Genomic DNA, 16,619 nt, shown 5'->3' on the forward strand with positions numbered 1-16,619 from the left:
GGTTTGATGGCTTCCGAGCATGGACAGCTCTCTTTAAGTTACACCACAGATTTTCAATTATATTCAGGTCTGGGGACTGAGATGGCCATTCCAGAACGTTGCACTTGTTTCTCTGCATAAATGCCTTACCGGATTTTGAGCAGTGTTTAGGGTCGTTGTCTTGCTGAAAGATCCAGCCCCGGCGCAGCTTCAGCTTTGTCACTGATTCCTGGATATTGGTCTCCAGAATCTGCTGATACTGAGTGGAATCCATGAGTCCCTCAACTTTGACAAGATTCCCAGTCCCTGCACTGGCCACACAGCCCCACAGCATGATGGAATCACCACCATATTTTACTGTAGGTAGCAGGTGTTTTTCTTGGAATGCTGTGTTCTTTTTCCTCCATGCATAACGCCCCTTGTTATGGTCCAAATAACTAAATTTAAATTTCATCAGTCCACAGCACCTTATTCCAAAATGAAGCTGGCTTGTCCAAATGTGCTTTAGCCCACCTCAAGCGGCACTTTTTGTGCTGTGGGCGGAGAAAAGGCTTCCTCTGCATCACTCTCGCATACAGCATCTCCTTGTGTAAAGTGCGTCGAATGGTTGAACGATGCACAGTGACTCCATCTGCAGCAAGATGATGTTGTAGGTCTTTGGTGCTGGTCTGTGGGTTGACTCTGACTGTTCTCACCATTCGTTGCTTCTGTCTATCCGAGATTTTCTTGGTCTGCCACTTTGAGCCTTAACATGAACTGAGCCTGTGGTCTTCCATTTCCTCAATATGTTCCTAACTGTGGAAACAGATAGCTGAAATCTCTGAGACAGCTTTCTGTATCCTTCCCCTAAACCATGATGGTGAACAATCTTTGTCTTCAGGTCATTTGAGAGTTGTTTTAAGACCCCCATGTTGCTACTTAAATTAAAAGAGGAGGGAAACTTACAATTGACCCCCTTAAATACTCTCTCTTAATTGGATTCACCTGTGTATGTAGGTCAGGGGTCACTGAGCTTACCAAGCCAATTTTGAGTTCCAATAATTAGTTCTAAAGGTTTTGGAATCAATAAAATGACAACAGTGCCCAAATTTATGCACCTGCCCAAATTTATAGCACACTTTCTGTGAATCCAATAAACTTAATTTCACTTCTCAGATATCACTGTGTGTGTCTCCTATATGATATATTTAACTGACATTTTTTATCGTAACAACTAACGATTTATACATTTAAATCATGACGATTAACAAGGTTGCCCAAACTTTCGCATCCCACTGTATATGCTGTTCAGCGGTGCAGTTATATGTTGTAAAGCCTTTTGTTGCGTGTATTAGTGGCAAAAGCAAAATATATTTGCCGTTCAGCAGTGCAGTTATATGTTCTAAAGCCCTTTTTGACGTAAAATAGTGGCAAAATAAAAATATATTTGCCGTTCAGCGGTGCAGCTATATGTTCTAAAGCCTTTTGTGATATGTATTAGTGGCAAAAGAAAAATATATTTGCCGTTCAGCTGTGCAGTTATATGTTCCAAAGCCTTTTGTAGCGTGTACTAGTGGCAAAAGCAAAATATATTTGCCATTCAGCAGTGCAGTAATATGTTCTAAAGCCTTTTGTGGCATGTATAAGTGGCAAAATAAAAATATATTTGCCGTTCTGCGGGGCAGTTATATGTTCTAAAACCTTTTATGGCGTGTATTAGTGACAAAAGAAAAATATATTTGCTGTTCAGAGGTGCAGTTATATGTTCTAAAGCCTTTTGTGGAGTGTATTAGTGGCAAAAGTTAAATATATTTGCCATTCAGCGGTGCAGTTATATGTTCTAAAGCCTTTTGTAGCATGTATAAGTGGCAAAATAAAAATATATTTGCCGTTCAGCGGTGCAGTTATATGTTCTAAAGCCTTTAGTGGCGTTTATTAGTGGCAAAAGAAATATATATTTGCCGTTCAGCGGTGCAGTTATATGTTCTAAAGCCTTTTGTGGCGTGTATTAGTGGCAAAAGAAAAATATATTTGCCGTTCAGCAGTGCAGTTATATGTTCTAAAGCCCTTTTTTTGCGTGTATTAGGGGCACAAGAAAAGTATTTGCCGTGTTGTAGTGAAGTGAGATTTTTTGGGGGGGCATTAGCAATACTGATGGATTACTGACCAAATGCTGACCGAGTAAAGATGGATCCTCAAAAGACAGGATATGGTTTTTGGGAATTATTGTTCTGACGGATCAGAGGAAGGGCAAAATAAACAGTGACATCAACACAAACTTACTGCTGACACCCTCTCCACTCTGTCAGAGGGGGCTCTACTTGTACAGGTCCTTCTCAAAATATTAGCATATTGTGATAAAGTTCATTATTTTCTGTAATGTACTGATACACATTAGACTTTCATATATTTTAGATTCATTACACACCAACTGAAGCAGTTCAAGCCTTTTATTGTTTTAATATTGATGATTTTGGCATACAGCTCATGAAAACCCCAAATTCCTATCTCAAAAAATTAGCATATTTCATCCGACCAATAAAAGAAAAGTGTTTTTAATACAAAAAAAGTCAACCTTCAAATAATTATGTTCAGTTATGCACTCAATACTTGGTCGGGAATCCTTTTGCAGAAATGACTGCTTCAATGCGGCGTGGCATAGAGGCAATCAGCCTGTGGCACTGCTGAGGTGTTATGGAGGCCCAGGATGCTTCGATAGCGGCCTTAAGCTCATCCAGAGTGTTGGGTCTTGCGTCTCTCAACTTTCTCTTCCCAATATCCCACAGATTCTCTATGGGGTTCAGGTCAGGAGAGTTGGCAGGCCAATTGAGCACAGTAATACCATGGTCAGTAAACCATTTACCAGTGGTTTTGGCACTGTGAGCAGGTGCCAGGTCGTGCTGAAAAATGAAATCTTCATCTCCATAAAGCTTTTCAGCAGATGGAAGCATGAAGTGCTCCAAAATCTCCTGATAGCTAGCTGCATTGACCCTGCCCTTGATAAAACACAGTGGACCAACACCAGCAGCTGACATGGCACCCCAGACCATCACTGACTGTGGGTACTTGACACTGGACTTCAGGCATTTTGGCATTTCCCTCTCCCCAGTCTTCCTCCAGATTCTGGCACCTTGATTTCCGAATGACATGCAACAGTCCAGTGCTGCTTCTCTGTAGCCCAGGTCAGGCGCTTCTGCCGCTGTTTCTGGTTCAAAAGTGGCTTGACCTGGGGAATGCGGCACCTGTAGCCTATTTCCTGCACACGCCTGTACACGGTGGCTCTGGATGTTTCTACTCCAGACTCAGTCCACTGCTTCCGCAGGTCCCCCAAGTTCTGGAATCGGTCCTTCTCCACAATCTTCCTCAGGGTCCGGTCACCTCTTCTCGTTGTGCAGCGTTTTCTGCCACACTTTTTCCTTTCCACAGACTTCCCACTGAGGTGCCTTGATACAGCACTCTGGGAACAGCCTATTCATTCAGAAATTTCTTTCTGTGTCCTACCCTCTTGCTTGAGGGTTTCAATGATGGCCTTCTGGACAGCAGTCAGGTCGGCAGTCTTACCCATGATTGCGGTTTTGAGTAATGAACCAGGCTGGGAGTTTTTAAAAGCCTCAGGAATCTTTTGCAGGTGTTTAGAGTTAATTAGTTGATTCAGATGATTAGGTTAATAGCTCATTTAGAGAACCTTTTCATGATATGCTAATTTTTTGAGATAGGAATTTTGGGTTTTCATGAGCTGTATGACAAAATCATCAATATTAAAACAATAAAAGGCTTGAACTACTTCAGTTGGTGTGTAATGAATCTAAAATATATGAAAGTCTAATGTTTATCAGTACATTACAGAAAATACTGAACTTTATCACATTATGCTAATTTTTTGAGAAGGACCTGTATAATTGTTTAATAGAACAGGTTCTGTAGACATCTATGTGGAATCAACTGGTGTAAAAGGAGTGCGCTAACACCGACCTGTAAGGCTGAGTTCATACTTTAGTTATTTGGTCAGCTTTGGCCCCGTGACTGCCCAAATATGTGAAGTGTGCAGTGATTCTAAGAGCGACGCCTGTCATCTGCATGTCATACTGACTCACAGTATTGTTTCACTACCACAGTAGACTCCCTATGCGTGTTACTGCAAGGCACAGTGTTCTACGCCATTATAAAGGCTGTCTGCAGCTAGGAAATAGCCGTTTTTTTGCGTGATTCGCCACGTATAAATTCGTATCGAGCCAATTTTTTTCTGAAAATTTGGCGAACTGGTCGAATAGAATTTTTGAAAAATTCACTCATCTCTAATTATTGCCAATGAGTATTAATATCTCAGCTAGCATCAGTTTGCCGGTTTAGATTCATGTCTCCACTGAGCTTCTGTCGTTTAGATAAATGAACTTATGATAATACTAACCTGCATTTGGAACCACATCTGAATCACATAATGGAACATGTGGTTCTACAGCAGGTGAGACAGTGAATCGGGTGAACTTCAGTGAGTCCATCAGGTTTCCTTCCACTCGCTTCCCCTGAAGTGCAGGAGGTACTGATGTAGTAGGACTTATTGGTGACTTGAGAGCTGCACCTTCAGCTGCCATGGGAAGGAATGTGGAATTTTGGGTCATCAAAGGGAAGTCATCATCCCATTCAAAACTTCCACCTATCAGACATAAATTATACATTATGATGAGAAATCATACATTAGAGCAATACTTTGGTACCTAATGTATTAGGTATGCAGGCTGCTCCAGGCTTTACTCAGAAGACATCATGTCAGGCTATTCAACAGCATATATGTAGAAGCTTTGTATTGACCCCAAGTGAAGGTGTTAGTACCATGATGCCTGAAGGTGTGATGAAAAGGACATAGAAGAAGCTGAATGTTCAAAATAAAGCCCTTTTTAGAAAGTGGAGAGTTGCAGTTACAGCTAAATCAGAAATTTCTGGGTTATTCACACTAAATATGATTTTCTAATACTGTGAATGTTAATGGTTTACAGGACGTTGAATGAAAAAGAAAGACATTACTTACTAAAACCATCAGTTGATGAAAAGGCATCCAAACTTGACTCCAGGGAAGGATTCTGGGAAATCTGATCATTATCTGGTGTATTCTGATTACTCAGTTCATTAGTGGGAGTCTCCTAGAAAAAAAGCCCACACAAAGCAGGACATCATCTGATGTGCACTTGGCATCTGAGGGAGGTTGAGAAACATACTGTAAAATAGGGTCCATTTACATGGGCCCATACACAGAGCAATGATTGTGAACATACCGTTAGCTGCATTGACATCAGCAATCATTGCTGCTGTATAGGGTGCCGGGTTACTGAGGGAGTTATGACATAGGGCAGGAATCGGGAAAAAGTGTTCTTAATAACGTTAGTTCCCAATAATTGGCCTGGTAAGTATTCTCAGGTTACTGAAACTGAGTACAGTGAAGAACAGCACTTATGGATTTCACTGTACTTTAATTTTAGGGTTGCCTCAGAAACATAGGTGAAGAAATTATCCTAATGGTAAAATCTTAGCAGTACAGTATTTTCTGCTTCCATGCAGTTCAGTGCACCGATGACTAAAGGTTCTTTTACACGGACTAATATATCAAGCAATTATTGGTAACGAACCAGACATTCCCAATAATTGCCTGAATGTCAGCTAATATGAAGCTGCAATCACCTCTGCTGTATGGGTACAAGCAATCGATGCAATGATTGATTGTCCCCATAGAAAATCATTGTTCCTGGGCAGCGTGTAAAAGGACCTTTAAACTATGCTTTATACAGTATAAGACCATTTTATATACATATACGGCATTTCCCTACAAATTTTCACTACTGACCAATTCTGACCATTCAGATCGAGGTAACAGATGATTGGTCTGTTAGTATAGAGCCAATTCTCTTCTTCATCATCTGTTACCATCATCCTAAAATAAAACCTTTCAATTCCCTATGATGGAGTCATCTTTCGCATATCTTTTACATGCTGCTTATACACTACAATCATTGTGCTTGGCAGACAAATTTTTAAGCACAGCAGATCAGTTTTCCGGCATATGAGGGAAACTTGAATCAGCTCGACTGGCCACTCACACACTAATTTAGATTGGTATTGATCTGATTGGACAGAAACAGGTCAGATATCAGTATGTGTAAAGGCACCCTAAGGGAGCCGCAGGTTGGCCAGCCCTGGAGTTGCTGCATGCAAATGCAGGTAACAAGTGGCGTCCAACATGCTTTATCTATGTTACAGGATGCTCATATCTGTGTATTAGGAGACAGTGTCCTAATCTGTCTCCTAATCTCCCGTATCCAATAGTGAGCTAGCGCTGTAAGAATTACATTACATCCTACAGTGATGACAGGTCTGCAGTGCTATTTAGAAGCAGAACGATGATTGTGCACTACAATAGTTTTTCTATATCATTGGAGGTGCACTTTACCACTATTCACCATCTTCTAGATGTACAACTTATATGCACAAAAATATATAACCACAACAAAACCTATAGGAATCTTCTTACCAAGCAATGAAATGCAGCACAAAGACAAAAACAAAAAATCAAGACTATATCATAAAATCATTGTTAAAACACTAATGACTCCCTGAACATTTTTGTTACCTGGTCAAACAAGTAAACTGTTACATCATCAAAAAAGGAAACCATTTTTCGCTTTCGATCAAGATCATCATCCACCTCATCAGCAGATTTAGGTGATTTTAACAGACTCCGGAGGTTACGTCCATCATCCATCTCTGTTACCACAATTGGAACTCCTGACACCTCTGCTTCAGCTTCTGAGCCTGTTCTCTGGTGGTCTTGAAGACCAAAGCCCTCATCTTCCTCATCCTCATATTCCTTGTTGAAATTTGCATCTCTTTTTTCTACATCATTGTCCCAAAAAGACTTGCGTCCACTGGAGCCTTGGAATGCTTGAAGGTTTAAGGGTGGAAGAGACAGAGAAAGTCTGGCCACTTTTGCTGCAGGAATGCAGAACAGATGAAACATAATATTTTTAGCATATGAAAGTCCTTTCAATAAAACTCTGTAATAAAATATACTCAAATTTAGTTATTTGGATTGCAAAATGTAAAGTTTCAAAAGCATTTATTATCAATAGTGTGTCTCTGTTAGTGAAATACCAGATAAAATATACATGAGGCCCAGTAATGCTTGGACAATGTGAAAACAGTTCTCAAATCATTTATTTTTTTTGTTTTATTTAGGTATTTTTTTTGTTAAGGCCCTATTACACGGAGCAAATATCATACAGATTCTTGAAAATCGTGTGATATAATAAGTATGAACGGGAATAAATCCGTTCTTATAATATGGAACAGTCTACTAACTGACAATCTCATACAGTTGCAAGAAAAAGTATGTGAACCCTTTGGAATAATATGGATTTCTGCACAAATTGGTCATAAAATGTGATCTGATCTTCATCTAAGTCACAACAATAGACAATCACAGTTTGCTTAAACTAATAATACACAAATAATTAAATGTTACCATGTTTTTATTGAACACACCATGTAAACATTCACAGTGCAGGTGGAAAAAGTATGTGAACCCTTGGATTTAATAACTGGTTGAACCTCCTTTGGCACCAATAACTTCAACCAAACATTTCCTGTAGTTGCAGAACAGACGTGCATAACGGTCAGGAGTAATTCTTGACCATTCCTCTTTACAGAACTGTTTCAGTTCAGCAATATTCTTTGGATGTCTGGTGTGAATCGCTTTCTTGAGGTCATTCCACAGCATCTCAATCGGGTTGAGGTCAGGACTCTGACTCGGCCACTCCAGAAGGCGTATTTTCTTCTGTTTAAGCCATTCTGTTGTTGATTTACTTCTATGCTTTGGGTCGTTGTCCTGTTGCAACACCCATCCTCTGTTGAGCTTCAGCTGGTGGACAGATGGCCTTTAGTTCTCCTGCAAAATGTCTTGATAAACTTGGGAGTTCATTTTTCCTTCGATATTAGCAATCCGTCCAGGCCCTGATGCAGCAAAGCAGCCCCAAACCATGATGCCCCCACCACCATACTTCACAGTTGGGATGAGGTTTTGATGTTGGTGTGCTATGCCTCTTTTTCTCCAGACATAGTGTTGTGTGATTCTTCCAAAGAACTCACCTTTGCTTTCATCTGTCCATAGAATATTTTGCCAGTACTGCTGTGGAACATCCAGGTGCTCTTGTGCAAACTGTAAACGTGCAGCAATGTTTTTTTTAGACAGCAGTGGCTTCCTTTGTGGTATCCTCCCATGAAATCGAATCTTGTTTAGTGTTTTACAGGGATGTTAGCATATGCCAGAGACTTTTCTAAGTCTTTAGCTGACACTCTAGGATTCTTCTTCACCTCATTGAGCAGTCTGCGCTGTGCTCTTGCAGTCATCTTTACAGGACGGCCACTCCTAGGGAGAATAGCAGCATAGAGAATTTGTCTTACCTGGACTGATGAACAGCAAGGCTTTTGAAGATACTTTTATAACCCTTTCTAGCTTTATGCAAGTCAACAATTCTTAATCGTAGGTCTTCTGAGAGCTCTTTTGTGCGAGGCATCATTCACATCAGGCAATGCTTCTTGTGAAAAGCAAACCCAGAACTGGTGTGTGTTTTTTATAGGGCAGGGCAGCTGTAACCAACACCTCCAATCTCGTCTCATTGATTGGACTCCAGTTGACTGACACCTCACTCCAATTAGCTCTTGGAGATGTCATTAGTCTAGGTGTTCACATACTTTTTCCACCTGCACTGTGAATGTTTACATGGTGTGTTCAATAAAAACATGGTAACATTTAATTATTTGTGTGTTATTAGTTTAAGCAGACTGTGATTGTCTATTGTTGTGACTTAGATGAAGATCAGATCACATTTTATGACCAATTTGTGCAGAAATCCATATCATTCCAAGGGGTCCACATACTTTTTCTTGCAACTGTACATGCCTTTTGACCAAGAATCTGTCCTACATCTTTACATGTAATAACAAGGAACAATTTAAAAGTGAATGAGTAATGACCGTAAGTACGAACAATTATGTATGTGTATAATAAGCAGAATTTCCGTTGCTAATGATGCGCTACATCTTCGATTGTTTATTGTGGTCTGTATGACATCTGCTAGTGTGGTAGTATTTTTAGGCTGAGTTCATACTTCAGTCATCTGACCAGTTGTTTCCATCAATTTATTGTGAGTCAAAACCATTAGTGAAGCTCAGGGATAAGCTATAATGTAAGGATTTGGTTTTGGCTCACAATAATTGCTTAACTGTATTCTCTCTTTGCCTCCACTCTAGCTTTGTTAAGCCTTGTCAAAGGGACATTAGTTATCCCACATAAAGCCTCACAGCCTAAGGTGCCCCATGCACACAACCATATCCATTTTGTGGTTCTCAAATCGCGGATCTGCTAAATACAGATGCAGTCCGTGTACAGTCTGCATTTTATTTGCGGATCCATTGTCTTCAATAGGTCTGTGGTCTGCATTTTGCAAACATATTCTATCTTTTTGCGGAACAGGCATATGGATGTGGAAAGCACATGGATGATCTGTGTGCTCTTCACATCTTTATGTCTGTTCCACAAAAATATGGAACATGTCCTATACTTATCCACAAAATGCAGACTGCAGACCCATTGCAGTCAATGGTTCCGCAAAAATGCAAATGCAGCACGGACCGCATCCATATTTTGTGGACAGCAACATAGATACGGTCATATGCATGGTGCGTAACTGCCATGAGTAATGGTAGACAGTATTTCCATAACAAGGCCAGTATACAGAACAGAAACTGTTGTCAAGAGCACCTTACAAGAGCTGAAACTGCAAGCTTTGGACCATTAACTCCAAGCTTGAAAATTCAGCATAAATTTAATATATAAAAGTTTTATTACACTAAGGGCTCATGCACATGAGTGGAAATCATACATTGCCGTTGGCTAACACGGATACCGGCCGTGTGCATTCCACATTTTGCAGAATGGCCAGCCTCTAACAGTCCTATCCTTGTCCGTAATGGGGACAAGAATAGGACACGCTCTATAATTTTGCGGATGGCATGGAACAGACTTTTGCGACCCAATTGAAGTGAATGAATCTGCATCCGACCTGCAAAAAATGCTGATCAGATGCAGACCCAAACCACGGTCGTGTTCATGAGCCCTTAAGGATGTTTCACAAATTGATTTAGAAAGGTCTACTTTAGGTACTGTGAGTGCACAAGGGTGTAAGGTTATGAATAAGGTTTTCTGACTGGTTGGCTCATTAACACCTTACTTGCCTTTTGAACTATTCCATTTTAATGATCAATGTCGAATTACCTTTTATAGCTTCACTTCCACTATTTGCTGTAGAGCCAAAGTCTAGAAAATGTTTTGACTGATCTTCTGACTGTTCTTGTACTTGTTCAGCAGAAGTCTCTTCTTGTTTCTTCATACAGTTTTCAAGGGTCTGCTGTGATAACAGTTCAACATCATCATTTTTTTCTGTGTGGATTTCATCACAATTGTTCTCATTTTCATCTTTGTGTACAAATAACTCTGAAGGATTACTAACTCTATCTGAAGATGTGTCCTTGTTGATGTCATCTGTGTTAGGTTTGCATTCATCAGGTTCATAGTTTTCAGATGACTCTTTGAATAAAGGTTTATTATTTACTGCTCCTTCAATAACTGCATTTGATCTAGGCTCTATAGACCACAACTTCAAAACAGCTTGGTCTTTTAAGACACATGAGTTCACAGTTCCAGATTCAAAGGTAGACAGTACATTCCTTGTTACGTTTTCTCTCAAGGAGACAAGCAGCTGCTCTTTACAAACTTGAACTACAAAACCACTTTCTGGTTGTTTTTTCAGTATGTTCTCAATTGAATTTCTCTGGTCGATAACAGTTTGAGATTTTTCATATTTTTCTTCTGTTACATCAGTGCTATTACTTTGAGCAACTGAATTACTTAAGTGCTCCTCTGGGACTAAGTTCATCCCACCATTGCAATTCAAAATTCCATCTTCACCATCTGGGACTACATCTTGAATATACTCTGTATTATGATGGTTTTCCTCTTTATCTACTATTTTTACAGGCAACTCATCTGGTATTTCCTTGACATTTGCACAATTTTCTATATCATCCTTTTTCCTATTTTCAGCTTGAAAACTTTGAATGTCCTCAGCAGTTGATATGACAACAGATATTTCTTCACTGCAAACTCCATTGATATTTCCATCATCAGTTTTTTGTCGAGCTACTCTATTATGTTTATCAGGTTCATTGTCATAATCAGAAAAATATGCAGAATCTCTATGTGGTGTGGCCAGATTTAACGTCCTAAGAGAACTGTCTTCTTCCATAGGTGTAGCCTGTGTTTCAGAGAAGTCCTCAGTAAGAGTCAAGTCACTAGTTGATTCTGATATTGGGGTTAAGGGTAACTTCAAATCCTTAAGACCTGTTTCTTCTTCTTCTTTCACTTCTTTGAAAATGAATTCTGGGGAAAAAGTATTTTCTGTTTCATAGCCACTATCCCCAAACTTCTGTACAGGGGATGAGAAATGAGAAGCTGGGCTACATACATCTGATGAACTAGTGTTGGAGGGAATGTCTAAAGAATCAACAGAGTCTAATGTTGCTCGAGAGGCATGTGGTGGCTTTTCTGAATGTAATGTGCTGTGGTTCAGTGTGAACCTATTTAGTACATCTGGAACTATCTCTATTGTCTCCTCTTCGATGCTTTCTGCTAAGGTGGAAAGAGGTGGGATTTCAATTGGAACAATAACACTGCAGTTTGCCATTGAGTTAGAAATTCCAATGAACGGGGAAGGAGGGTGGTTAGAAATACTCTTCTGCAAAGAATCATAACTTTTTACTTGACGGTTATGATAGTTTTGAATGTCATAACTTTTTACAGCTGCTCCCATTAAAGGGTCATAAAATTCTTGGTGTTCTGCTGCACAAAGACTGTCTCCAAAAGGACCAGCATAGAGATCTCCATCACCAAAAGTTCTTGCAGGCATAGAGCACTCTGATAAGGAACCCTGTTCAACTTTTAGAGAGGAATCATCATCTAAACCATAATGCTCTTGATGCATAGCAACATGTGTTGTCCAATCTATTACAACATCTCCACGCAGCATTGCACATGAACATCTCTGCAGACTACCAATCATGCCTCTACTACACAGGGGACAGGAGGGCATGTTTCGATGATTGCTGTTGTCTGTGCTACTGCTACTACTTTCAGTGCTTTGATCTTCCATTAATGAAGGTTCACAATCCCAAGGTGATGCACGATCATCTAAAAACTCTGCCAAGGACTCTGGATCTCCAGCAAGAGTCTCTCCAGCTCCTCTCTCTTCAAGTGTATCTGAATCCCAGCTACTCCTATGATCTTCTATGTCTCTGTAAACATTCAAAATTGAATCAGAAGAAAATACATCAGATAATGTGGGCTCCATTAATGAAGTCTCCTGTACCTGCCTTGATAAGTCTCTTTCAACTTGCCCACGGAAAGGATTTACATAACGAGGCAATTCTCTTCCTACAGTAATAAATGGATTATTATTACTAGGTGTCCATCTATCTATAAGTTTAGGAACTTCATGTAAAATCAAATGAGGAGGAGGATCATCGGGACTGGTTCTGCCACTCTCAAGTGGGTCCCAGTCAGAGGAAAAAAGTGGTTCCAGTGGTGAGGATGGGCTTCCAAGTGATAAACGTTGATGGAGTGATCTCTGCTCTTGCATGTCAAATTTTCTTTCATAGATGGGACTAGGAGCACATACAGTACAGTCCACTCCGCTACCTCTATCTGTATGTTCTTCTAACCGTATATAATATTCACTGCTTACTGAAGGGCTACGGGCGCTGATGACTGGAACAACACTTGGAGTTTCTAAGCTTTGCCGTGAATGTTGATGGCTGGAATCATAGAAAGGATTAGCAGGCACAGTCAGATTCCCATTATTTGGCACATAGTCTTGACACTGTGATGTTGCTTTCCACCGTCCTAATCTAGCTTTCTCCCACATGTACTCAAAGTTCAGTCCACGACTGCTTTCAGTTACAGTCAAGATGTCATCCATGTCTGCATGAAAACCATCTCCACCACTAAAATTATCTAGCAGTGGGAATGCAGAAATCTCATCAGAATGCCTCAGAGGTCCCACTGATGATTTTGTTGGTTTAAGTGCATTCCAACGCCACTCAAAGCTTTCCTCTGTCTGATTGGAGCATTCATTTAGCAAGTAAGTGAGCTGCAGATGAAGCTCTTCTACTGTAGGTCTCTGTTCAACAGTCAGCCAGCAAGACTGCATGACCTCATACCTAAAAATGACAGATGATCAATATGATAAGTAAAAACAAATTGTGCTACAGAGATCTGAAAAGTAATTAAAAAAAAAACTGTAAAACTACAATCCATATTGTGTTACTCGATGTGAAAATGCAATCATATGATAAATCCAAATTTTATTAGCCTAGGTTATGGCTCAGTCATAGAGTGGATTCCAGTCTAAGGAGTCTTGTCTGATAAACAATGAATATTGTATCTACATTTATAGTGATACACACATGTGTATGGACAATGGTTGTGGAACCACTTTACCAAGTAACCGGTTTGATCTAGGGCCAAACACTAAGGGTGCTGACACAAGGTCAGTTTTTTTAATGCAGTTTTTGAAGCCAAAACCAGTAGTTGCTTGAAAAAAAGTAGATAAGTTGTATCTGATCTTAATACCTTCTCTCTTGTTATGATCCACTCCTGATTTTGGCTTCAAAAACTGCTTTCAAAACCCTGAATATGTGGCAGCATCACAAGGGTGTTATTCTGATGCCTTCCCAGTATTCACCCCTTAAACTCTGTACAGGGACACTGCGGGTTAGCGACCAGACCTCTACGTCCTTGGGTGGTTTTATACTTGGCAGCTGACCTACTCTGGTCAAGAACGCTAGTGCAAGGCTCCAGGGTCACAGGTATGGCATTAAACAGAACCAGAGCACAGGCAAATCCAAGGCAAACATGAATGCAGGCAAAAGACAAGACAAGAGTAGATGAACAGCTCACGAAACCAGACACACAGACTACATGCACTTGGACACACAGGCTTCAGGAACTAGGACACTGTTCAGACATAGCAAAACACATGCACTCGGATACACAGACTGATAGAAGCTCCTTATAGACTAGTGCAATGACTATAATAGGGACACAAACAGAAGCCAAAAAGATCTGAGCCAAACATGGTTCAACAGCTTAGGCTACTTTCACACTTGCGCTTGATCGGATCCGTTCTGAACGGATCCGATCATATTAATGCAGACGGAGGCTCCGTTCAGTACGGATCCGTCTGCATTAATAACTTAGAAAAATTTCGCAAGTGCGCAAGTAGCCTGAGCGGATCCGTTCAGACTTTCAATGTAAAGTCAATGGGGGACGGATCCGCTTGAAGATTGAGCCATATGGGCTCATCTTCAAGCGGATCCGTTCCCATTGACTTACATTGTAAGTCTGAACGGATCCGCTCGCCTCCGCACGGCCAGGCGGACAGCTGAACGCTGCAAGCAGCGTTCAGCTGTCCGCCTGTCCATGCGGAGGCGAGCGGAGCGGAGGCTGAACGCCGCCAGACTGATGCAGTCTGAGCGGATCCGCATCCATTCAGACTGCATCAGGGCTGGACGGAGGCGTTTGGGTCCGCTCGTGAGCTCCTTCAAACGGAGCTCACGAACGGACCCATGAACGCTAGTGTGAAAGTAGCCTAAGAAAGACATAAATGCAGAACCTAAGCAGGTGATAGCACTCAAGACAAATCTGAAACTGACACAGAACACAGCAGCTAAAATAGCAGACTTAACTAACTGATTAGTTAGACAGGTACAGACACAAGACAGGGGGATTACCCCACATGAAGAGAATGAGGAGAGATGCAAGTCACAGTGGAACCAATTCATACCCACAAGTATCCATGGCCAGTACGCACAACAAAAGAGGCGGATGTGTATTGCCACACTGACACATGGTCCCGTATACATACCCAGAAGTATCTGGCAACCAGCCCACATGGTATACAATGATGTACAGTAAACAGACATTGTAACTAGAGATGAGCAAATTTCTCAAAAATTCGATCCGGTCGGTTCGCCGAATTTTCAGAAAAGATTTGATTTCTTTCCGAATTAATTTGTGGCGAATGGTGTTAAAAAACAGTTATTTCCTGGCTGCAGAGAGTCTGTAAAGTGGTGTAGAACACTGTGCCTTGCAGCAACACGCATAGTGAGTCTGCTGTGGTAGTGAAACAATACTGTGAGTCAGTATGACAAGCAGATGACAGGCGTCACTCTTAGAATCACTGCACACTTCACTTCTTTGGGCACTTACAGGGCCAAAACTGAACAAATAACTCAAGTGTGAACTCAACCTTACAGGTCCATCTATAACACTATATCGAATATATTCATTTTTTTGAGAATATTCGTCTTGTTCTTTTTTTCAATCTGTACAGTTATTCCACTTCGGCATACTCCTCCCCGACAAGCGTCCCCGTCACCATGGAAACGCCTGGGCGTTAGAATATACCATTGGATCTAAGTTTTTACGATCTCACTGAGATTGTGAAAACTCAGATCCAATGGTATATTCTAACCTCCAGGCATTCCCATGGTGACGGGGACGCTTGTCGGGGAGAAGTATGCCGAAGTGGAAATACTGTACAGATTGTTAAAAAACACAAAACACAAATTCAATATATTCGATATAATTTGTTTTTTAGAATATTCGTAATATTCTAAAACAAGAATATATAGAAATATGGCGAATATTCGAAAAAAAATGAATGTAGAGCAATTTAGCTAATATAGTGCTATAATCTTTGCCTAATAGTTCTAATTTTTTTCTAATCTGAAGTTCAGATTGTAACTATAAAAAAAAGATTATAGCGCTATATTAGCTAAATTGCTCTATATTAGTTTTTTTTCGAATATTCGCTATATTGCTATATATTCTTGTTTTAGAATATTACAACTGTTCTGAAACGAATATAGCACTATATTAGCTATATTGCTCTATATATTAGTTTTTTAGAATATTCAGCATTTTTATCCATCTGAAGTCATGATTTCTCCCTGCTTAAGTACCTTAAGCAGTGAGGAATCATGACTTCAGATGCAAAAAAATTATGAATATTCAAAATAACGAATATATAGCACTATATTCTATAGTGCTATATATTCGTTTTTGACCCACACCTGTATTGATTGCGTAATATTTGCGTATTAGGCAATCATTACCTTGCTGATTTTTTTGAGTAAAAAAAAGTAGAATATAACGAATATTCGAATTAGCGAATATTCGATAAATATTCTACAAAATAAATAGTAGCTTAGGCAGGTAGCCTTAAGAAACCGGTCTCTTTAGTCAAGGTTTAGGTGACCATAGATAAACTAATCTGATGCATCAGGCATTGGTGGGTGGAAATCCTGGCTGATCCATGCTATGGCCCCCACCGCACAAAACACCCTCTCTGATGCCACACTACTGTTGGGGCAGGGCAGCTTTTCCAGGGCAAACGCGGCCAGTTGCGGCCACAGTATCGGCTGCCCGGTATTCCAGCGGATCTTCAATGATGGCTGGCGGGGTGCATTCCAAGTATGCCAACCTGCTGGTTCAGGTT

The 16,619-nt window shown here is 40.4% G+C and overlaps 1 protein-coding gene across 1 annotated transcript in view; it reads right to left on the reverse strand.

Moving 5' to 3' along the window:
- Nucleotides 1-4,361: 4,361 nt before the first annotated feature.
- Nucleotides 4,362-16,619, reverse strand: part of LMTK3 (lemur tyrosine kinase 3) — an 89,976-nt gene continuing 77,718 nt past the window's right edge. Inside the window, exons 11-14 of the mRNA XM_044278066.1 lie at nt 10,280-13,278; nt 6,578-6,936; nt 4,985-5,096; nt 4,362-4,612 (exon numbers count right to left, since the gene is read on the reverse strand). Coding sequence (XP_044134001.1) covers nt 4,362-4,612; nt 4,985-5,096; nt 6,578-6,936; nt 10,280-13,278 — 3,721 coding nt within the window. The remainder of the gene's footprint in view (nt 4,613-4,984; nt 5,097-6,577; nt 6,937-10,279; nt 13,279-16,619) is intronic.

Source organism: Bufo gargarizans, chromosome 2, assembly GCF_014858855.1.
Source record: "Bufo gargarizans isolate SCDJY-AF-19 chromosome 2, ASM1485885v1, whole genome shotgun sequence".
Taxonomy (NCBI): Eukaryota; Metazoa; Chordata; class Amphibia; order Anura; family Bufonidae; genus Bufo; species Bufo gargarizans.